The following is a 24110-nucleotide window of genomic DNA, read 5'->3' on the forward strand; positions in this document are numbered from 1 at the left end:
TCACAAGGAAAAAAATTTAAAATGATAGATTTTATTTTAATATAATGACATATGCACATAAACTATTTAAAAATAAGCATGTAAACTATAATCATTATAAAACATAAATCAGCCTTAGTATCATATGAGTAAAAGAGCACATATAGAGGTCAGTCTAACATTGTTGCCTTTTGAAGTTGGAATACATAAAATATTTAATTTACTGTATTTTATCTTATTTCAGTTTTCATGTTATCATCACTAGATATAAATATCCTTAGGAATGTGCCAACTTAACATACATTTATATAACCAAACTTGCTTAGCGGTTATTAAAGTACCATTAAATCACCTAAGATGAGTAATCTAAAAAAAATACTAGCCTAAATTAAAACCCTGAGGAATTAAAATTCTTTTGACACAATAGTTTTGGTTAAGTGCAATTTCATATTTGTTCTACTTTAAGGTCATACTTGGTAAGGCATAGTAAAAATAAAATCTACATAAATTACAGTCTAAATCTATAATCCATTTCTCGCTACAAAGTTGTTTTGTTTCCCCAAAAGTAGTTTTTGCATGTCATGTCATTCTGGACTTCTTCATCACCTGCTGGCTTATTTGTTCTCTCTACAGTAGTTAATATTTGTGCATTAAGCTGAGTTGCTTCTCGTTGGTGATTCAGACAAAATGCACCTGAAGAACTACATGTTAGAGAGTTCATGTCCATGTTCAATCATGGCCTGCACGAACTGCTTGAAGACTCGATCCATGTACGTGCATTGCCTTGGCCAGAGTCCCTCCAGAAAACCAATGTGGCCTCCATAAGAAGTAAGAACCAAAGCAACATTAGGGTTTTGCTTAGCAGTTTCTATTGGGATAGCTAGGAGAAAAATAGGAGGGAGTTAAAGAAAAGGAGGGAGACAGAAATAAATACAATTAGTACCAAATTTTTATTAAGTAGCATGCCCTTTTCATTCACAATCAATCTAGCCCAAAATATCATTAAACTCACTAATATATATATGTATAAATATTCTGTGCATGTTTGGGTCACTCTTGGTGGTACACATAGGACCATTTATGTCAGGGATTGAACCTGGGGCTCATATGTGCAAAGCATGAGCTTCAGGAGCTGGAGAGATAGAACTACAGGTAGGTTTGATCCCTGGCATCCCATATACTCATCTGAGCCCTACCAGGAGTGCAGAGTCAGGAATAAGTCCTGAGCACTATTGGATGTGGTTATAACAAAATTAAAAAAAAAAAAAAGCATGTGCTTTAGCCCTTTAAACTATCTCTCTGGCCCCAAGTGGTTGTGTGTGTGTGTGTGTGTGTGTGTGTGTGTGTGTGTGTGTGTTGGTGGCGGCGGTGGTGTTATGGGGTCAAACCCAGGGGTTCACACATGTAATGCAAAGTATTTCATTATTGAGCCATATATCTGGTTCCACCCCTGTTCTTTTAATTAGAGATCCTTCATTAAAATATATATATATATTTCAGGGTTTTGGGTCACACCCTGTAGTGTTCAGAACTTTCTCTTGGCTGTGAATTAAAAGGTCATTCCTGGTGGGGCTCAGGAGACCATATGGGGTGCAGGGGATCAAACCCCGGTTGACTCAATGCAAGGCAAGTGTCTTAAGCACTGTACTATCTCTCCAGTCCCTTATTATTTTTTTAAACCAATGTGGATGAGAGTATTTATTCTTCAGGTTTCATATGCACAATGCTGTTCTATGGTTTACTTTTCTTTTGTTGTCACACCCAGCAGTGCTTAGGCTTACTTCTGCTTCTGAGGTCAGGATTCACTCCTGGCCAGGCTTGGGGTCCTAATAGGTGCCGGGGATGTAATCTGGGTCAGCGGCAAGCAAGTGCTCTACCTGCTTTGCTATCCCTGGCCGGCCCCAACAGCAGTCTTTTTATAAGCTTTACAAAATCCTGAGTAAAACTCTATAAAGCAGTGTTCCTCAGCTGGGGTCAACTGACTTTCTGTGAGCACCCAGGATATTACAAGAGGCCACAGGTGAAAATCATAAACAAGGGAGTCATGACGAAGACTATGGGATTACTGGTATGACAGGGAGGGTGAGGAAGGGGCACAGGAAGGGAACAAGGTCTCTGAAGGCCATAGCCAGAAAAATGTTGAACACAGGTGTAAAATGTGGTTTAGAGTACAGTGAATAGAATGCTTGCCTTGCATGCAGTTTAACTTCACCGCCCCCCCATATGGTACCCCAGCCCCACCAGGAGTGATTTCTGGAGCACAGAGCCAGGAGGAAGCCCTGAGCACGGATGTGTGTGGCCCCAAAACAAAAATAAATGAATGTGGTTTCTTTCTCTAGGTTTCTTTTTTTTTTGGGGGGGGGTGGAGTGGGGGTGACACCAGAAATACTAGGGCTTACTCCTGGCTCTACAATCAGGAATCACTCCTGGCAGTGCTCGGAGGACCATATGGGTTGCCTGAGATTGAACCCAGTGTGAGGGCGAAACTGAAGCCATGACAAGCTGCAGCCAACAGTAAATTTAAACTAGGCCTCAGTTTCTGTTTCCTCAAAACAGGACTTGCAGTTTCTGGTAAACTTCCAGTTGAATAATGTGCCTAGATAAGGAATTAGGTACTTGGGTCTGGCCGGTCATAAGGGGTCACTGTACCCTCCTTAGAAACTGTTACTAACCACTGTCTAGGTAAAGGCCCTCCCGTTGATCATCGATTTGCTTGAGCGGGCCCAGTAACGTCTCCATTGGAGACTTTGTTGTTACTGTGTCTGGCATATCGAATACTCTCGGTAGCTTGCCGGGCTCTCCGAGAGGGGCGGAGGAATCGAACTCGGGTTCGGCCATGTTGGCTGCGTGCAAGGCAAACGCCCTACCCGCTGTGCTATCGCTCCAGGCAATAACCATTGTCTAATTAATGGATACCATTGTAATAGGGTCAATGCTAAAAAATAGACCAGCATATAAATTGCTTCTTAATTCTGAACCCTATATAAGCTGCTTGTGATTTGGAGCCAGGGTCCTTGTCAAGACTCCACTGCGCTGGATGAGACCTGGACCCTAGCTCGAGCTAGCAATGGCTCAGGCTAGTAATAAAGTTCCTTTGCTTTTGCATTATTGTGTGTGGACTTCGTCTCTCCGCAACTGGGGATCTGAAACTTGGGCACAACACCAAGTCAACCACACACATGCAAGTCAAGCACTCTAGCCATTGGCTTCAAATGTGATTTCTTTTATTCCAGGCTGAGAATTAAAACGGTGAAATGTTTGATTAATGTCTATTGTGGATCACACAGCCTGTCATGGGAAGAGTTTGATTTCAGAAAGTATTACATCTTGTCTCCTTGATTAAGATAACATGGTTGATTCTAATGAGAACTTCACCTACGGGGCAGAGTTACAGTGATAAATCAGCTAATTAGAGGTAAGAGCTCCTTATCCTATACCCTTCTAATCAAGGAAGCAAAACTGACACGTGACAGGGGAACTGCTGCCTGCACACACTGCCCATTTAGACGCTGCTATAAATTTGACCCCTCACAGCACTGCCTTAAGAAAAACAGACTGAACGACACTGCCCACGGTGGGCCAGGGTTTCTTTCCCATCGGGGTGCAGGAATGATCTAGGTTGGGTGGTAGTAGCCCAGGGTGTAACTGGGAAATACTTTTTTTTCTATTGGTTTAAAGAAGATACATTTGCAGGCTGTGGTGAAAACCACAGGGGACAACAAAGAACTTTTTGTTTTGGTTTGGTTTGTTTCTGTTTTTTTTGTTTTTGCTTTTGAGCCACTCCTGGCTGTGCTGAGGGTTTTGTGCTTTGGGATCACTCCTGGAATCATGCATGAAATAGGTCAGCTGTGTGCAAGGCAAGTGCCTTAACCCAGTATTATATCTCCAGCTCATGGGTTTGATTTTTTTTTTTTTGGTGGGGTGGTGGGGAATATTGGGGGTTGGAAACATACCTGGCTGAGCTCAGGGCTTTCTTCTTTTTTTTCTTTTTAAATATGGAACGCTTCACGAATTTGCGTTCATCGTTCATCCTTGTGCAGGGGTCATGCTAATCTTCTCTGTATCATTCCAATTTTAGTATATGTGCTGCCGAAGCGAGCACAGGGCTTCTTACTTCTTTTTTGTTTGCTTATTTGGGGGCCATATCCTGCAGTGCTCATCAGGGCTTACTCCTGGCTCTGCACTCAGGGATCACTGGACTTGATCTGATCTGGCAGGGCTTAAAGAACCACATGTGGTGTCAGAGACTGAACCTAGGTTGTCGACTGTGTGCATGACAGTCACACTATCTCTACCAGTTGTACTATCTCCCTCTGGCCCCTATTTTTTGTTTTTCTGGAAAGGAGTTGCTGCATAGGTCAGTAAATTTGGAACCCTATGCTCTTAGTCAAGGCCCAGAACATCGTCAAGTTCTGATTCAAAGGGGTTCTGAACTCACATCCTTAGTCAGCGCACGACACCTAAAAATGAACATCTATCTTGGGATCGGGTGTGAGAGCTGAAGTGGAAGAAGGGGAAAATGACTGATACTATTTTTTGCTTTTCCATCGCACATTAAGATGTAGAGTGCTTCATGGGCCTCTAATGGATTATTAAGAACTCCAACTTCACAGTCTGAATACATGCAGGAATTTCTAACACTCAGAATTGCAGTCATATCAGAACAAAAGGCTGTACCACATTTGAGTCATGTGAAAGATGTTGGCTGCCTGATTCTCAGAACGCAGACAATTGTCCACTATATTAAAGTGAAAAGACTATTTTAAGGGTTTGTAAAAGAATAGAAAGTAATGAAATAGGTCAGATTGAACTGTGGAAAAACGTCAGTGAGATGGGGCCTAAGAAATAATACAGAAGAGAAGACACTTGCTTTGCACAAAGCTGACCCAATTTGTTCCTGAGCATTCTACATGATCCCCCAAGCCACCAGGAATGATCCCTGAGCACACAGCTAGGAGAAACTATGAGCACTGCTGAGTGTGCCCTACCCATCAAAAAATATTGTGAGTGAGAAAGGTCAGCAAAATAGTTCCTTAATCCAGTAAAAACGAGTTACACAAATTGCCATGTAATTCATCCAATACCAAAGTTCACTGTGTCATTTTCTGATCTGTGGTCAAAGGCCAAAAGTTTCAGTCATTTAAAGTTACGTGTACTGGGGCTGAAGGGATAGTACAATGGGGAGGGCATTTGACTTGCACACGGCCAAGCTGGGTTTGATTCCCAGCATCCCATATGGTCCCCTGAGCACTGCCAGGAGTAATTCCTGAGTGCAAAGCCAAGATAACCCCAGTGTATCACCAGGTGTGACCCCCCCCCCAAAAAAAAGTTACTTTGTTGAAGGGGCTGGAGTGATAGCATAGTGGGTAGGGCATTTGCCTTGCATGCAGCCCACCCGGGTTCAATTCCTCCATCCCTCTCAGAGATGAGGATACTATCTCTAGGATACTACTAAGAGTATCCTGCCTGCATGGCATAGCCTGGCAAGCTCCCTGTGGCATATTTGATATGCCAAAAACAGTAACAAGTCGTAACCCCTGTGTATCACTGAGTGTGACCCAAAAAAGCAAAACAAAACAAAACAAAACAAAAAACCAGTAACAAGTCTCACAATGGAGATGTTACTGGTGCCTGCTGGAGCAAATCGATGAACAACGGTAGGACAGTGCTATAGTGTAGGCTAATTTGTTGAAAAATATACACAAAGGTAGGAATTTTACCATGACTAGGTGAGAAAACGTCATCCACGGAATTCAGACACAACACTGGAATGCCTACTGATTTGAGTCTACGATTTGGACTGGCATCAGTATAATAGTCATCAATTGTTCGATATCCAAACAAGATCGAAGTGAATCGCTTATCAAACTCTCTGATGGACTTAGCCTGAAAAACAGAACATATTGTATCTATCCTAGAGATTCAAAGAAGAAATAACATTATTATATAAATCTTCCTCCTACCTTCATAACATGATCCATGTCAATTTGTTTCACAAACATATGCCTGTGCCTAGAACAAGAGAATTTCAGAAGTAAAAAATTGAGGTAATTCCCATCTTTAGCATACCTAAACTCTAATTAGAAAGAACCAAATAGAAGAGTTTAGGAAAAAAAGTTGGTAATAAAAAAAATTACTGAATCAGATACAGGAGTATATTGATAGTTGTTTAGAACACTTTTCAAATTATTGTACTTTTCACTTTTTTGAGGTGCTGGGGGTTGAACTCAGGATCTCACACATCCAAAGCAAGTGCCCTCTGTTGATCTGTATCACTGACCTCAGTACACTTTCTTTTTCTTTTTTTGCTTTTTGGGTCTTTCTTTGATGAGGATCAAACATGGGTCAGCACGTGAAAGGCAGATTCCCTGCCTGTTGTATATTTTTCATGAATACTTAAAAGCTCCAGCCCCACATTTTTTCTTAATTGATAAAGAATGAATCAGTTTTTTGTATTAAGTACAAGTTGTTACATAATAAACTACCTATAACCTATTGTTCCTAAATCAATTTTGCCAAAATGATCTTCCTGAAGCTAGGAGTTTAAATTTTTATATTTTAATTTATTTATCTTGGTTTTAGAGCAAGCAGTGCTCAGAGCTTACACGTAGGGCCCTGGGAACCATATGGGATGTCAGATGTCAGCTGCGTGCAAACCAAGAGCCCACCTGCTGTACCGACTCTGTGGCCTCTGAAGACTAAAGGTTTTTTATTTTGTTTTTGGGCCACATCTGGCAGTGCTCAGTAATTACTTTATATACTTAGAAATTAGTCCTGCCTGTCCTTTAAGTGCTGGGGATCAAACCTGTAAGGCTAGTGCCCTACGCTCTGGGCTATCACTCTGGCCTCTCTCCTAAATTTCTAAATAACAACATGTTCATAAGCAAGAGTCTGAGAAACCACATACTTTAGCACTGATGTCACTTAATATATTGTTTTTACTGAGGACAGAATTAGAGACTGGTGCGCTTAAGTAACAAGTAGCACATCTACAGAAATAGCTTAAGGTTCAACATAGTCAATGTATGCTTTGTCTTATATTTTTAGCCTTTTGGAATAATTTGGAACAATGTCAGAACAGTTATTTTCAAAATGGAGGTATGTTCTTAGGAGCTGGACAGAAAGTTCACTGGCATAGAGAAAATAAACATCACAGGTTTTACCTATATTTTTTCATGAATACTTAAGAGCTTCTTTTGATATACTTACAAGATAAAAACATTTTCATACAGTAGTTAATGTCCGAATAAATATTTTTATATTAATAGTGAGATACCTTGAATCTTTTTTATACTGGAGGCATGTAATCCAAAATGTTTGGAGATACCAGGGTTAAAAGACTCACTTATTGACTGAAGACTGGAGGCAGGTTGTCAGATAATAATTAAAAAGCAGCCAGTTCAGTGGTTTTTCCAATGACTCTGAGCAAGCAAAAGTATTCCAGCCAACTGAGAAAGTGGCAGCAGCCTTCAAAGGAGTTTTGGACCCAATCTTCCCCAGGTAATTTAACAGCAGCATTCTAAAATGAAGAGAAATAAGAGACGTAATGATTAATTTGCTCAAACTCTCAGGATATACTATTTCTAATTATGAACACCATGTTAACTATGAAGAAGGAAAATACAAATCAGGTCTGGGGAGATGATTCACGGGGAATGCGAGAGACCAGGGTTTGACCCCTGGCTCTGCATGGTTCGCTGAGCATCAATCGGAGTGACCCCTTAGCAGTGAGCTGGGAGTAGCCCCTATGAACCACCATTTGTGGCACCAAAACAAAAGCCAACAATAAAGCAGTGGTTCAGCAGTTTATTCTATTGTGAGGGACAAATCATTTATGTATTAGTCACATGTGTGTCCTACAAATAAAATGAGAGAGAAATCAACCATGAGTGTTCCGCTTGTTTTTTTCCCCAAAATAATACAGGCGATTTACTAAAAATGAAAATTCCTGGACCCCAGACACAAGTTGAGTGTTTAATACTAAAAACCAACTTCATGACTGCAGTATAAATGCGGATGCAGATAGTAACAAATGAGCAGATGTGGATGTGGCTCAATAAAACACTGTACGCAGGGGCTGAGAGACAGTGCAGGCTTGCCTTACGCAGAGCTACCCAGGTTAAAGCCGTGGTACCCCATATGGTTCCCTGAGTCCTGCCAGAAGAGATCCCTGAGCACCAGAGGGTTGGGACTTAAAGCAAATAAAACATCAAATGCAGTTTTTGAAATATAAATTTTATATAATCTTTATGGGCTGGAGCGATACCATAGCGGGTAGTGTGTTTTCCTTGCACGTGGCCAACCTGGGTTCGACTCCTCCATCCCTCTAGAAGAGCCCGGCAAGCTACCGAGAGTATCTCACCCACACGACAAACCTGGCAAGCTACCCATGACATATTTGATATGCCAAAAACTGTAACAACAAGTCTCACAATGGAGACGTTACTGGTGCCCGCTCGAGAAAACTGATGAACAACGGGAGGGCAGGACAGTGCTATAACCTTCGTGTCATGAAATACTATTTTCCTATTGTGATGTCCACACCACGCAGTGCTCAGGGTCCTAGTAATTCCACCTGGTGCTTGGGGTCACATCTGCCAAAGTTCCAACCCAGGACTTTGCTCATGCCAGGCATGTGTTCTGCTTCTTGATGAACAGATACCCAGTCCAGGGTCTTTCCTCAGCTGGAGCGATAGCACAGCGGGTAGGGCGTTCGCCTTACAAGCGGCCAACATGGCCGACCCGAGTTCGATTCCTCCGCCCCTCTCGGAGAGCCTGGCAAGCTACCGAGAGTATTCGATATGCCAGACACAGTAACAACAAGGTCTCCAATGGAGACGTTACTGGGCCCACTCGAGCAAATCGACGATCAACGGGAGGGCCTTTACCTTTGGGGCTGGAGCGATAGCACAGCGGGTAGGGCGTTTGCCTTGCACGCAGCCAACATGGCCGACCCGAGTTCGATTCCTCTGCCCCTCTCAGAGAGCCCGGCAAGCTACCAAGAGTATCTCGCCCGCACGGCAGAGCCTGGCAAGCTCCCCGTGACGTATTCGATATGCCAGACACAGTAACAACAAAGTCTCCAATGGAGACGTTACTGGGCCCGCTTGAGCAAAAACAGTAGTGTACAATGATCATTCTTAACCCTTAGACTCTTCTGAATAACCAGATGGTTTACTCCTACCTCTGCACTAAGGAATTAGCCCTGAGAGTATTCAGGGGATCATATGGAACACTAGGATTGAACCCAAGTTGGCCCCATGTAAGGCAAACACAGTACCCGCTGTACAATTAATTGCTCAACTCTCTGTGAGCCGTTATTTGCCAACTCTTGGTGTTGCTGAAAGAGCATAAATGGAGTGGCTTTCAAGTGTGGATGCACACTGGAATCTCCTGGGGGGGTTTTAAAAGCTACTGGAATATCTTCCCACTAGAGACTCAGTAATTGGTCTGGGTGGCCAGTCTAGTGACCTGGGCTCCCTCACAGCAAATCTCTATAGGGCACCCTAGTCTAAAGTTAGACTTTCTCTAGCCAAACAACTGGCCCCTAAAGAAATGTGTTTTCTCTCCCTGCTCCTTACAATTTTTCAGCCTTCTTTCTAACAACCTATTTTCCTCTTTTCCTTCAGTTCTATCAATTTTTCTGATTTTATCCTAGTTTTAATTTTGCAAGAGGGACAAGAATAAAGTATAATTTAATAACAATGCCAGAAATCTAAATTTGTTTATTTTGGGATCTTATGTGGCAATGCTCAGGGGCTATTCCTGGCTCTATGCTCAGGGGACCATACGGTGTTGGGGCTTGACCCCGGACCTTCTGCATGCAAAGTACACACTCAGCCCACTGAGCTCTCTCTTTGGCTCAGAACACTACCATACAAGACAAGGGATGACATATACTCTAAATTCTGTTTATAATTACATTTTAGTTCTCTAATTGCATAGGTTCTGAAGCAAAGTTAATACATTAAAATGATCTTTTATTTTCTTCAACCCCAAAAGACTTGCAGGGTGAATTTGATTTTTTTTTAGAGGAAAAGTGGAGATTGTTTGAAAACAAGTCTGCACAGTGGTTTATAGATTTAGCACTACGTTTCAGCTTGGGGCTACACCTGGTGGGGCATAGGGACCATATGGAGTGCCAGAGACTGAACCTTGGCTGGCTAAGTGCCAAGCAAGTGCTTTACCTGCTGTACTCAGGCAAGGCTATTCCTTTACTTGGATTTTCTCCCCTTTATATGTCAAAAGTTTGCTTACTATTTCATCAAATGGCTGGAAGTTGACATGGCTTGGGTTCCTTGGCTAGACTCAGTTCTGGCTCAGACACCCAACCTGGTCCCAGGCCTCATGGTTTGGGAAATACCCCAGTCTACTGGCAGCGAGCAGAGGATCTTCAGTATTCTATGCTTTCCTGTTGCGTTCCCCCAACCCCACAAAAGTGTCAAGCTCTAAAACACATCCCCAAGTGGTAAAGCCACTTGGGAACCCTCAGAGTGCTAGGCAACTAGAAAGGGTGCTTCCCTTTAACAATTTACAAGACATTAATATTCAGCCAGCTGCAAAGGCCAACGGTCAAGTTCTGCCTCCAGGCACTGAGACTTCAATGCCACATGAATAGGCATTGGCCAGGAGCTTCAGAATAGAGAATCTGGGCCTGTTTATGTAAGATCTTGGCTTTAAAAAGTCAAGATTTTATATGATTAAGGGAAAAAGTCTAGCTGGCACCCTCCTCTGTGGCTCACTTCATGGAGAAAAAGAAAAAAGAAGGGAAAGACTGTCCATTAAGCATAATTCAGAGATTTGGCCTTGGCTTTCCTGAGCTGATTCAGATTTCTTCCTTTAGTAGGTCAAGTCAGACCTTCCATGCTAATGTAAGATACTAGTCTTCTTACTTTTTATCAGGATCTAAAAAGCAGTGGTTAAAATCTATTTTTCAGAATCCATCATTTGTAAAAATGGTTCAAATAAATAAGTTTCAACAATGTATTGAAAATCAAAATAACAGATAAGCCAATTAAAAAATTAAGAAATCATTTCTTATCTCATGTATAAGCTGATTTGAAAAGTTGTTTTGAACAAATGATTTAGGGAATCTATTCCTAGTAAAATTCCAAATAATTAAAAAATTAGATTTTATTAAGCTCACTATCTCCAGAACAAAAATATAAATAATTTTAGTAGAGAGGAATTTAAATATAACACGGCAAATAAAAATGTCAAATAAGTCCAAGGTAATTGCGAACAATGCAATATCGAAGCCAAGAGCTATGAAATCAACTTCTAGGGCTTCGACAAGCCTTCAGGCTCATAAAACTCAGAGTCACCCCCAAACAGTACTTGCATCCTTTTAACCAGAAAGGTTAAAAATCAAGGAAAATATTAAAATCCACCTGAATTAACTCTGCCTGCCCTTCAGCCACATGTGCTCAAAATCACTCAAATGAATCATTTATTGCAAATGTCTGTGAAGCTTTCAGTCCTCTGCAAGAGGCCTGGGCAAAACCACTTACTTCTCTTTGAGAAGGTTTAGGAAAGAGAGGCCTTACCCGCCCATTGAAACCCCTGCTGCGAGAAAGGGGGCGGCTGGGTACAGACTGTGGACGTGGTGAATGACTGTCTCCAAGTCTTCAGTGTTAGCACAACAGTAAGTTCTTGGCGTCTGTAAGCAGAGACAGGTAAAGCACAAAAATTAAAACTGTGAGTTTAATTATTTAAATGATGCAAAAACATTTTTACAAAGAGAGCAGGAAGCCATGAATATGAGAAAATAACCTTTGCACATATAATTAGTAATAGTAGTTTATTGTTTTCATATTTTCAATACATACAGATGTCATTTAAAGTCAACACTATTCTATCTTCGATGTGGGCAGTAAAATTCTGGTCTTTCAAGATCAGAAATGGGGCAAGCACAATACAAATATCTTAAATTAAACAGATACAGAGTAGAGGTGAGAGCAATAGTACAGTAGGTAGGGCACTGCCTTGCAAGCAGCTGATCTGGGGTCAATCTTGGATAACCCCAGTACTATCTCTACCATCCTCCAATAATTTTTTTTTTTTTGTTACACTTGGCGATGCTCAGGCCTTACTCCTGGCTGTGTGCTCAGGAATTACTTCTGGCAGTATTCGGGGAACCATATGAGATGCAGGGGGTAAAACTTGGATTGGCCACACGCAAGGTAAGAGCCTGACTCACTGTACTTTCTCCAGCTCCATCCACTGAAATTCTTTATTAGAAACAAAACTAAACAAAAACAGGGACAGGGAAATGTTTTGAAGGGCTGAAGCTGGGCCGGAATTCCATATTATCCTCCAAGCACCACCAGAAGTAATTCCTTAGTCAAGCCAGGAGCAACCCCTGAGCATCACCAGATGTGGCCCAAACCCCTCAGGTCCTCTCCACTAAAAACATAGCTATAGCCCATCAATTTATTACTTAAAGTATTTTCTTTTACAATAACATATTCATAAACACCCAGCTGTGCTACACTGTAAAACACTTAAAATATTAAAATATGCAAAGCTGATTATGCCTCAGTACATTATGCATTAAAACAAGTGGCTTGTGTGTAAATCTCATCAATAAAGCCTCTGTTTCTAGCAGAAAAACTTCTCAGATTCTTTATTTGATGTGGGAGGAGAGAGCAATCCACTCAGCAGAATATGTGTGAGTGTGTATAAGAGAGAAAGATACAGGGGCTTAAGCAATAGTATAGCGGGTAGGGCGTTTGCCTTGCACGCAGCCAAGCCGGGTTCGATTCCTAGCATCCCATTCCTAGCATCCCTTGAGCACTGCCAGGGGTAATTCCTGAGCGTAGAGGCAGGAGTAACCCCTGTGCATTGCCGGGTATGACCCAAAAAGCAAAAAAAAAGAGAGAAAGATACACATGGGGTTTAAAAAACATAGGAATTTAGCCTTGCAGGTGAAACTGAGACTGAGAAAAAAAAATTTTATTAAAAAATTTTTTAAAAAAAATTAAAAAGGGCGAGGCAGTACAGCCTACGATGTTAGTCTTGAATATGGCTAACCCACATTTGATCCTTAACACCACATACTTTTTATCAGGTCCCCTTAGTCCTGCCAGGAGTGATTCCTGAATGCAGAGCTAGGAGTAAGCCCTCAGTATTTCTAGGTGTATCCCAGAAACCCCCCAATATTTTTTTTAAAGAATAAAAAATGAAAGTTTGGGGGCCAGGGTAACTCAGTGGGCAGTGCCTGCAAGAAACACGACCTTGAGTTTCACCTCCAGCACTTTCCAATACAAACATCCCAATTAAGTATGTACAGACCCTTCCCCCTACCACACACTGCACAATGTCAGCAAAGGGGAAAATAAACAAAATATACATAAAAACCCTCAGGAATTTAGTAATGAGAAGAATTTAGTAATGAGAAGAATTTCTCTCTAAAGGGCAATTGTCACCTGGTAACATGAATATAATAAAAGCTCTGAAACCTGGTACTGCATAGGCCAATAGGCTGGAATAATTTGCATGTAGTAGACCTGGGCTCAATTAAAGGCCACCCGTGATTTGTACTAATAAATTTTAATACCTCAGCATCCGTGTTCACAATAGAAAGGTATGTGTCACCAACACTCAACCACTAAAAAGTAGTCTGAGGAAAATTACAATCTTCAATGATCTCTTCAATTAGGTTCAAACCTAAAGCTATCTAGTGCTTGCTATTATCTCTCTGAAGTCTACATATATGAATCTCTCTAAAGGGCAATTGTCACCTGATAATATTTGGAATGGCTAATAATTTACTGAATAATTAGGGGCCAGAGAGATAGTTCAGCAGCTAGGACACTTGACTTGCACGCAACCAACCTGGCTTCGGCTGCTGGCTTCCCATACTGTCCTGTAAGCACTGCCAGGAGTAATTTCTAAGTGCAAGCCAAAAGTAGCCTCTGAGCATCGCCAGATGTGGCCCAAAAATCAAAAACAAAAAAAATTTACTGAATAATTAAAAATGTCACAAAACCCTGAGGGAGAATCTGTCATTCTACTTTATAAATGAGGAAGTTGAATTTATAGGTATATTAATAATACCTATAATACTTCCATAGTTAGTGACTAAGCTGAAATGTTTTAAAAAACACTTTGTGATGGAACTGCATTTGAGGGGGCACATATACAACATAAACTGTAAATGAAACAATGTCGATTACATGTTCACTCAGAGTAAGTGACTACAGAATTTGTCATCCTGGGGCTGGAGAGATAGTTGGTAAGGTACTTGCCTTGCACACAGTGACCCTGGCTCGAACCCCCAACATTACACATAGGGTCTCCTGAGAACTATCAGGAGTGATTCCTGAACACAGTGAAGTGCCCCTCAAACTCCAGAATTTGTCATCCTCATTCATTTTATTCACAAATGAGTCTTTTCAATACTACATAGCTTTAACATTTCTGAATTATTTATGAATAGTCACCAACGTTTACTCTTCTGTAGACTTGAATTGTGTGTTCATTGAAATATACAGACACACACATTCCCATGTACACACACAGTAATGGTATGGGGGAAAAGCCCATTAGGATCAGAAAAGCTTAGTGTCAGGATCATAACTTATGTTTAGTTCCTTATTAAGGGTCTTGAGGCTCAGCAGGGTTGAAGGGTTGAGTAATTTTCCAAGGGTCACAAAGTCCCAAGGCTGGATTGCATGTTTGTTGTAAAGAATTCAATTTTTTTCCTTTGGCTCTGGGCCATACTGGCAGTGTTCTGGGTTTAATCCTAGCTCTGCATTCAGGAATCACTCAAAGGACCATATGGGATGCTGGGAATGAAACCCAGGGCACCTTCATACAAGGCAAGCATCTCTCCGGCCTATGAACTAATTCTTTATTGCGGGTTCAGGAACATACCCAGCAGTGTTATTCTCAGATCTGTAATCAGGGGTCATCGTGGCAGTGATTGGGAAACTGAGAAGCACCAGAACTTGGGACTGACCAGGGTCAACTGTGTGCAAGGCAAGAGTTTTCCTCACTGTACTATCTCCCCAGTGAACTAATTTTTGTAAGACACTTGAAAATATTAGGGTTCTATAAGATAAGTAAATCAATATCTGGTACCCTGTGATAAAGAAGTGGACTTAAATTTTTCATTTTTTTCTAAATCATATTGAGGTTGATAATGCTGCTATGATTCAAAGTTACCAGAACTCTAAAACTCAGAAAAGTCAGAACCTTTCTAGTATGATCTACCTCTACCACCTGGCTTCCATGATGGCTTTACCTAGTTCTCCTTTCTCTGGGCTTCCATCCCCTGCCATGTTCCTATCATTCTTTCCCCAACCCCAAACGGGGGTATTCATTTCCAGAAGTTTGTCTTTGCCTTGCAACTGCTCATTCTCTGACCAAAACTCAATTGCTGATTGTCTGATCTTTCTCCAGTTTCATTAACTGTATGCAATGACTAAGACTAAATCTTCGTGGTCTTACCTTCATTTTGAGCTACAGATTCAAACTTCCAAGTTCTAGTGTGCTTTCAGAACTTTGAACTCAAAGCGCCCCATAGTGACCCCCTCCCTTTTTCTTCTTCTTTTCATGAAAATAGTATCTCTCCTAACTTGTCCTCTTCTACAAACAACATCTCGACTTTCCTAGTCAAAGTTGTGACTGATTTCTTCACCTTAAGCTTTCTGGGTATCTTTTTCTGGAAAAACACAGGTGATCCCTTCTTTTCTCTGTAGTGAAGGTATATCAATAATCTCTCAGAAGGGCTCCTTTGACAAAAGTATGATGGCAAGCAGTTCACTGGGAGGGTGAAACCAAGAAGCCCAGTAAGGGACTGAGAAAAGTAGACGGTCAATACAGATTGTTACTAAGCAGTTTATGACTCTGATTCAATCCCTTTGTTGGACTTTGAGACTGTGTTGAACATACGTGTACATTACCCCAACCAGGGGCCAAAGAAGTGCTCAAAGGGCTGCCACGTTAACACTAAGCTGGAAATGACTCCTAGTGCTTAGGGCAGTGCTTGCCCAGTGTTACCCCACCCCCCAAGGCAAAAAAAAAAAACCCACCCAAAACAAATGGGGCTGGAGAGAGAGTACAGTGGGGAGGGTGCTAGTCTTGCACATGGCCAACCCAGGTTTGATCCCTGGTATCCCATAGGGTCCCCCAAGCACTGCCAGGAATAATTCCTGAGTGCAGAGTCAGAAGTAAGCCCTGATTGACACCCCCACCCCCATAAAGCCAAAACTAAAAACAAAACAAAATAATCCCAGCCTAGTGAAAGCAGCTGGGTTATTTACCCACCAATCATTGGTAGAAAGCTGTTTCTGGAGGATAACTCCCTGGTACAGACCCAGAAGAACCCAGGGGCAAGAGAAGCCTTCCAAGACAAAGATATACAAGTTACTGGCAGAGGAAAGCACAGAAATGAGTGCCAGTGGGGTAAGATGTAAGGTGGTGAGGGTCTGCAGCCACCTCTGCTATCAGGTTGTGCACCTCTCACCTGGATTGCTGCAAATAAGCTCTTAATTGGCATATGCCCAGCTTTTCTTAATTGTACACCCCTTTTACTTCTCTTCAGACTTCTCTTCCAAAGGAATACTATCAGTTTTCATCACAACAGGCTTTCTGCTCAAAATTCTGCACTAGCTTTCTGTTGCTGAATTCCTACTGAATTAAGCACAAATTCTTCTGTTGAGTGGTTAAGGGCCCCCTGAATAGGTCAAGCAACCTTCGCAGCTGTCTGCTTCCGTTTCTCCACATGTATGATTCTGATCAATGAAACACTGCAATGCGCTACTCTGTTGCACTGGCTAACCTTAACATGCCAAGTGTCTAAGCAACCATTAATTTTTGTTTGTTTGTTTGCTGTTTGTTTTTTGGGTCACAGCTGGCAGTGCTCAGAAATCACTTGTGGCAGTGGTCAGGGTCACTATCAGAAGTGATCTGTGATCCCATATGGGTGACAGGGATCAAACCCAGGTTGGTTGGACACAGGCACAGGAAATCCCTAACTGCTGGCCCCACAACACCTGCAACCACTAAACTTTGCCCTTGAACTTTTGTTTTCCATAAATGCTGGCACAAAAGGTACTTGACCTTTCCTCTCCAGGACCTCTTAGCCTGTTCCAATTCCACACCTACTAGCGTGGACCATGTGTCTCCCTGACCTTATCTCTTTTCTTCCTTGTCTTAGACAGTCAATAAATCCTTGCTGGTAAGGATGAAATCACTGAAACACGTTGCTATTATTAGGTCACACACCCTCTTGCTGCTTGTTGAGCTCCAACAGGAGCTCACACCCCTTCTTCACAAGACTCCCTTAAAAAAATTAATCCAGGAGAAACAGCCAAGATATGTATGGGGTTACTACATTAAACTGGATGGTCTTACAAAAAATTTCTTCAGGTCTGGAGATAATCTGCAGCTTCTTATTTATTTGTTTTGGAGTTTTGGACTCATCCTCAGTGGTTCTCAGGGCTCACTCCTGGCTTTGTGCTCAGGGACCATATTAGTGCTGGGGATTGAGCAGGGGTCAGCCAGTACAATGTAAGCACCTTGCCACTGTACTATCTCTCAGGCCCTGTTAAAAAAATTATTTACATTTCACATTTACTATAATGTCAGGTTATCATCAGGAACTAAATTATTTTCACCTTACAGTCTTACTAATACAGGATTTCATGATGTATATTCAAATATTTGATGAGATGCTGCTTAAAAGGTTTATTTGATTTGAGAATTGCCTGCATCTGAAATTGGGATGAATAACTTCTTTCTTTTACTTTATGCGATTCCCTCTTCTCTCTTGATATTTCCCAAGTGAAATTATTTAACTTTACTGTATGTTTTCTCTAGTAATTCTTTTCCAGAGTATAAAATCAAGAGCTTGGGCCTTCAAGGAGACAGCGACTGACTTCTCTGATCCTCAGGCACTGGCTGATGCTGGTGAGCCATTCAAAAAGAGAAGGAACTGCTCAAAATCTCCAGGAGGAAAGTGGGGACCTGGCCAAAATCTGCCAAGCAGAAAGGTGGAAAGAGAAAAAAATGGGTCTTCAGGTCTTTGGAAAAGACTTCTGAAGTGTATCAGAAGCTTATTCTTTCCTCCTGCTGCCCATGAGTTGTAACTTACTTTCCAAGCAAATCCTTTACAAACCATTTGCCCCAGCCTGAAAATAAGATGGTTTGGTGGGAACATGAAATCTGCCATCAGGGCTGGATCAGTAGTATAGCAGGTGGGGCACTTGCCTTGCATGCATGCAGTTGACCTAGGTTAGATCCTCACACCCAAAATGGTCCCCCAAACCCACCAGGAGTGATCCCTGAGAACAGAGCCAAAAGTAAGCCACAACTACTGGGTGTGCTCCCAAAACAAACAAAAAAGAAATCTGTCATCTTCTTAGATTACGAGCACCTGAATACAACTTTTTTCCCTATTCTATTTTTTTTTTTTTTAAAGGATGTTCTTGGGGCTGGAGAGGTAGTATAGCAGGTTGAACACTTGCCTTGCACACAGCAAAGCCAAATTCGGTCCCCAGCATCCCACATAATTCCCCAAGCACTACCAGGAGTAATTCCCGAGTGCACGTAACCCCAGAGTATCACCAGGAATGATCGCAAAACTAAAATAAAAAGATGTTCTTAAATAAACTGATTCTTGGGTAGGTAGGTACAGGTTTTTTCATACAAAATAATGTTGTTTTTTTCTTTTTGGAAGACAAAGTTTCCATTTATCTCAAGAGTGTGTTTCTGTTGTGGTTTTGTTTTGTTTCCATCTGTCACAACCTGGTCCAATTCCTAGTGAATTGCCCAAATTATTATAAAGAAAATGGATTCATTTATTTTGCTTTTTGTTTTGTTTTGTTTCGTTTGTTTTTGGACCAGTTGCACCAGGTGATGCTCAGGGCTTACTCTCCACTCTGTACTCAGGGTTGGGCTACTGGGGGGCTCCGGGGACCACGTGGAATGGCAAAATGCTGGGTGTACTACATATTCTTTATCCACTCTTCTGTCAGACAGGCATTCAGTTGCTTCTGTATTTTATTTCTTGGCCCTAACTACGTGGTTGTTGGGGCTCCTGGGGACTCTGTGCTCAAGGGTCAAGCCTTGAGCTTGTCATGCAGTGCCTGGGACTTAATCCAGGCTTTTCGTATGCAAAGCATGTGCTCAGCCATTTGAGCTCTCTAACTCTGCTTCCATATTTTAGCTTTCGTAAATAACAGTGCAAAAAATACTGGGGTAGGCATGATTTTATTGTGTTGATACTTTTGTGTTCCTTGGATAGCTACCCCTGATTGGGATCCCTGGATCATAAAACAGGCCCCTCATTAGCTTCTCAGGGAAAGTATGTGTTTTCAAAAACAAACGTGCTAATTTACATCCCCAGATCGTGAACTTCCTTTTTCTCTACACTCTTCTGATACCATTTGTTAAAGCTGTTTTGGATGTAAGTCATTCTCACAGGTGTGAATTTTGGTCTTAATCTGCATTTCACAGATGATCAGCATTTTTAATGTGCCTATATGTCCTCTTTACAAATACATGTTCATTCAAATCTGCCTATTTTTAGATCTGTTGCTTATAAAAACTTTGTTTTGTCTGAGTTTGTTTTACTTATCTTTGGAGGGGAACACACACAGTAGTACTTACTCTTGGCTCTGTGCCCAGGGATTATTCCTGGTGGAGCTCAGGGGATGATGTGTGGTTCTGGGGATTTAACCAGGGTGAGTTACAGAAAGTCTGTAGCGCTGTCACTGTCCTCCTGTTATTCATCAATTTGCCTGAGAGGGCACCAGTAACGTGTCCATTGTGAGACTTGTTGTTACTATTTCTGGCAATTCGAATATACCACAGGGAGCTTGCCAGGCTCTGCCATGCAGGCGGGATACTCTCGGTAGCTTGCCGGGTTCTCCGAGAGGGATGAAGGAATTGAACCCAGGTTGGCCCTGTGCAAGGCAAACACCCTACCCGCTGTGCTATCGCTACAGCAAGTCAAGTGCCTTAATCCCTGTACTAGCTCACTGCACCAGTTGTATGAGATTTTTTTAAACATAACTTTGCTATCAGGTATATGATGTGCAAATATCTTGCCCCAATAGGCTAATTTTTTATTCTATTTAGAGTTTTCTTAAGCTGTAAAAATCCTTTCAATTTAACGTAGTTCTGATTGTCTACCTTTACTTTCATTTCCCTTACCATTGGGGCTGAATCCCTGAAATCACCTCTAATGATGTCATATAAGTTTCACATGTTATTGTCTATACACTTTATGATTTGGGGTCACATCCAAGCCTTTAATCCATTTTGAATTTATGTTTGTATATGAGGGTTATAGAGTAGCTTCATTCTTTTTGCCTGAAGCTGTCCAGTTTGCCAATACTATTTGTTGGAAAGATTCTCCTTCTATTGTATGGTCTTTGTTTTAAGTCAAATATCAAAAAGTGGGTGGGTCTATTTCTGGGCTTTCAATTTTATTTCATTGATATGTGTTTTTTTTTTCTCTTTTCTTCTTCTTATTGATCTTTGGGACACATCCCTGGTACTCTGGACTTACTCCTAGCTCTGCACTCAAGAACTACTCTTGGCAGTTCTGGGGGAGGGGGGCGGGGGGGGGAACACATGTGATAAGAGGGATCAAGCCTGGGTCAGCCATGTGCAAGGCAAGTACGCTCTTTGTTCTTTCCCTACCCACTGTAATATGGCTCTGGCCCCAATATGTGTATCCATTTTTATTCTAATAACATAATTTTAATTTCCTTCAGTTTGAAAATCAGCATTTTAACAAATAATCATTGCAGCTAATTTGATAGGCATATAAAATGACCAAGTGTCTAAATATGCCAGAGGCTTTGCTAATTATTTAAAATAAGCACAAAACAAAGGACCTGGGAAATTTTCTGGTCAACTCTGAGGTCCAAATGTGTCCCGTTCCTGCTAATCTTCTAGATGACAATGGCATGTGCTTATGCAGTCCTGTTAGACATGACACCAATAAATGTTATCTCTGAGAGCATGCCTCTGGGGCAGACAGGAGTTTATCCTTGATCTACATTCTAAGAAGCAGATCTCATGCTCTTTTCTGGTTGGGTGTTGGGTCAAAAGTGGCTGGAATTGGTCAGGGGAAATTTTCATGACCAGGAATATCCATTACCTCAGTAATTTTCAGTTCTGTTTGCATGCTCAGCTCACTGGTGACTTTTTTTTTTTTTTTGCTTTTTGGGTCACACCCAGCCAATGCTCAGGGGTTACTCATGGCTCTGCACTCAGGAATCACTCCTGGTGGTGCTTGGGGGACCATATGGGATGCTGGGAATTGAACCCGGGTCAGCCGCGTGCAAGGCAAACGCCCTACCCACCGTGCTATTGCTCCAGCCCCTCACTGGTGACTATTAATACAAAGTCCTAAATTTGATTCTAGGTGCCTCCCCATAAATTATTACAATTATTAAAACAAATCATAGAGGAAAAAAAATATATATGTACCTCTTGGAGAGCCCAGCAAGCTACTGAGAGTATCCTGCAAGCTACCCGTGGCGTATTCAATATGCTAAAAACAGTAACAATAACGGATCTCATTCCCCTGACCCTGAAAGAGCCTCCAATATTAGGCAGTGTTGAGAAACACGAGTAAGGAGAGGCTACTAAAATCTCAGGACTTAGACAAATGAAGACGTTACTGGCGCCCACTCGCATAAATCCATGAACAATGGGATGACAGTGACACTCTCACTGTCACTGTCCTCCCATTGTTCATCGATTTGCTCAAGCAGGCCCAGTAACATTGTGAGACTTGTTACTGTGTTTGGCATATCGAATATGCCACGGGTAGCTTGCCAGGCTTTGCTATGCAGGCGAGATACTCTCGGTAGCTTGCCGGACTCTCCGAGAGGGGCGGAGGAATCAAATTCAGGTTGGCCATGTTGGTTGCGTGAAGGCAAACACCCTAACCATTGTGCTATCGCTCCAGCCCAACAGTGATACAGTGATTACAAACATCTGAACTTCATCCAGACCAAATGAATCAAAATCTCTAGGGCATGGTATCAGTATATTTTTCAAAGCTTCCTAGAGGATTCTAATGTTTTCCTGGAGTTAAAAACCAATTGCTTGAGGAGGGACGGAGGGAAGTGGAGAGGGAGAGAGGAAGAGAGAGGGAGACAGGGAGGAAGAGAAAGAGAGAGGGAGGAAGAGAGAGAGAGAGTGAGAGAGAGAGAGAAAGAGAGAGAAAGAGAGAGAGAGAGAAAGAGAGAGGCAGGCCAAGACAGAAGAGATTACAGTGACAAGAATAATAAAACCATGTAGAGATTTGGGCAGAGGGAAATTTAGTTTGATAGGGATTACTCAAAGCACAGTAAAGAACTGCCCGAGGTACCTTACAGGAACACCTGGTATGTGGCCAGTACTCAAAATGGTGTAAGTAATGCACTGTAGCACTGTCCTCCCGTTGTTCATCAATTTTGCTCAAGCGGGCCCAGTAACATCTCCATTTTGAGACTTGTTACTGTGTTTGGCATACTGAATACATCACGGGTAGCTTGCCAGGCTTTGCTATGCGGGCGAGATACTCTTGGTAGCTTGCCGGGCTCTCCGAGAGGGGCGGAGAAATCAAACCCAGCTTGGCCGGGCTGGCTGTGTGCAAGGCAAACGCCCTATCACTATGCTATCATTGTTGTTGTTATTACTGTATACCCATGCACGAGGTCCTGGGTATCCAGTAATAACAACAGTTATTGTTATTATTATTCCTATATTTTTAATACTATTTTGGGAGCTATACCTGGTGGTGTTCAGGGTTTACTTCTAGCTCTGCAGTAAGAGATCACTTCTGGTGAGTTTGGCGGACCGTATGTGGTACTGGGGTTTGAACCTGAGTCAGTCCCATGCAAGGTCAGCCAACGTGTGCAATTACTTAAATATGCTTTTACTTTTATTTGAAAATTGTTTAAGGGCTGGAGATGTAGGTCAGTGATACAGCACATGCCTAGTGTTATGGTCTCAAGTTTGATTCCAGATGTCTTCCCATAAAACAACCAAAAAAAAAACCTGCTCAAACAGCAGCTGACACAACTACACTGGACCTATCAATGTTAGAAGAAAATTCCAAAAAGATTTAAAGATTCATGTATACCTGTGGTGGACATCAAATTGCTTGGATTGCCCTGATTGAGAAGAAAGAAGCTATTTTTCTTTTCATTTTTTGGATTTTTGGGTCACACCCAGTAAAGCTCAGGAATTACTCCTGGCAATGCTTGGGGGACCATATGGGATGCCGGGGATTGAACCTGGGCCTCATGGAAGGCAAACACTCTACCTGCTGTGCTATCAATCCAGTCCCAAGAGACTATTTTTGGAACACTCAAGAAAAGGCAGACCAGTGGGAAAAGATGGTGCAGAGCAAAAAAGGTATCAGTAAGGTATTACAAGGAAAGGTCTGAAAAGCAAGTCTGGGAAGTGAATGGCACTCTTGAGATTTTGTCCATATGCTCTTCAGACATGAGGGAGGTAGGTCCTAAATTCCTTAGATTGTCTCCTTCAAGGGGCTAGAGAGATAGTACACTGGGCAGGGTACTTGCCTTGCATGCAGCCAACCCAGGTTCAATCTCTGGCATCTCACATTGTCCCCTGAGCACTGCAAGGAGTATTCCTGAGTGCAGAGCCAGGAGTAACCCCTAAGCACAACTGGCTATGGCCCCAAAACAAAAACAAAAAGCCAAAATAAATAAATAAAAAAGAAGGCCACCCTAGGAAAACAGACAACAGCATTATTCAGAGAAAGAGCCCCACGTTTCTCTTATCCTCCTAGCTTTCATGAGGGAAAAAAGTGAAAAAGCACAGTTGTAATCAAGGGGAGCTTTCTCTAACTCTGCGACCTCAATCAACCACTGACTATTATCTGAGCTTAGGGCAAAAACCCTCTCTCTATGCCTAGATTTTTGGCCTGACTGAATTTAAAGCCAAAGCTCAAAGATAAAGAAATTAGACTGCAGATCTCAGCTTCTGCCCCCAAACCATTAATCAGCTTTATGGCATCAGGCCTATCATCCCATCTCTCCAGAGGCATCTTGTCTATAAAATGAGGGTTTTTAGGGTTGCAACTTCTGAGGCAGAGCTACTCAAAATGCAGTCCAGGATAAGATCCAGTGTTGGCTTAAGAATGTAAGTGA

The 24110-nt window shown here is 42.0% G+C and overlaps 1 protein-coding gene and 1 pseudogene across 1 annotated transcript in view; both read right to left on the bottom strand.

The window, feature by feature from the left end:
* Nucleotides 1-11: 11 nt before the first annotated feature.
* ABHD3 (abhydrolase domain containing 3, phospholipase) overlaps nt 12-24110 on the bottom strand; it is a 50704-nt gene continuing 26605 nt past the window's right edge. Inside the window, exons 5-9 of the mRNA XM_056138225.1 lie at nt 11526-11638; nt 7325-7498; nt 5943-5991; nt 5700-5865; nt 12-859 (exon numbers count right to left, since the gene is read on the bottom strand). Coding sequence (XP_055994200.1) covers nt 681-859; nt 5700-5865; nt 5943-5991; nt 7325-7498; nt 11526-11638 — 681 coding nt within the window. The 3' untranslated portion in view covers nt 12-680. The remainder of the gene's footprint in view (nt 860-5699; nt 5866-5942; nt 5992-7324; nt 7499-11525; nt 11639-24110) is intronic.
* LOC130045555 (uncharacterized) lies at nt 3969-4081 on the bottom strand (annotated as a pseudogene).

Source organism: Sorex fumeus, unplaced genomic scaffold (genome assembly GCF_029834395.1).
Source record: "Sorex fumeus unplaced genomic scaffold, SorFum_2.1 ptg000128l, whole genome shotgun sequence".
Lineage (NCBI taxonomy): Eukaryota > Metazoa > Chordata > Mammalia > Eulipotyphla > Soricidae > Sorex > Sorex fumeus.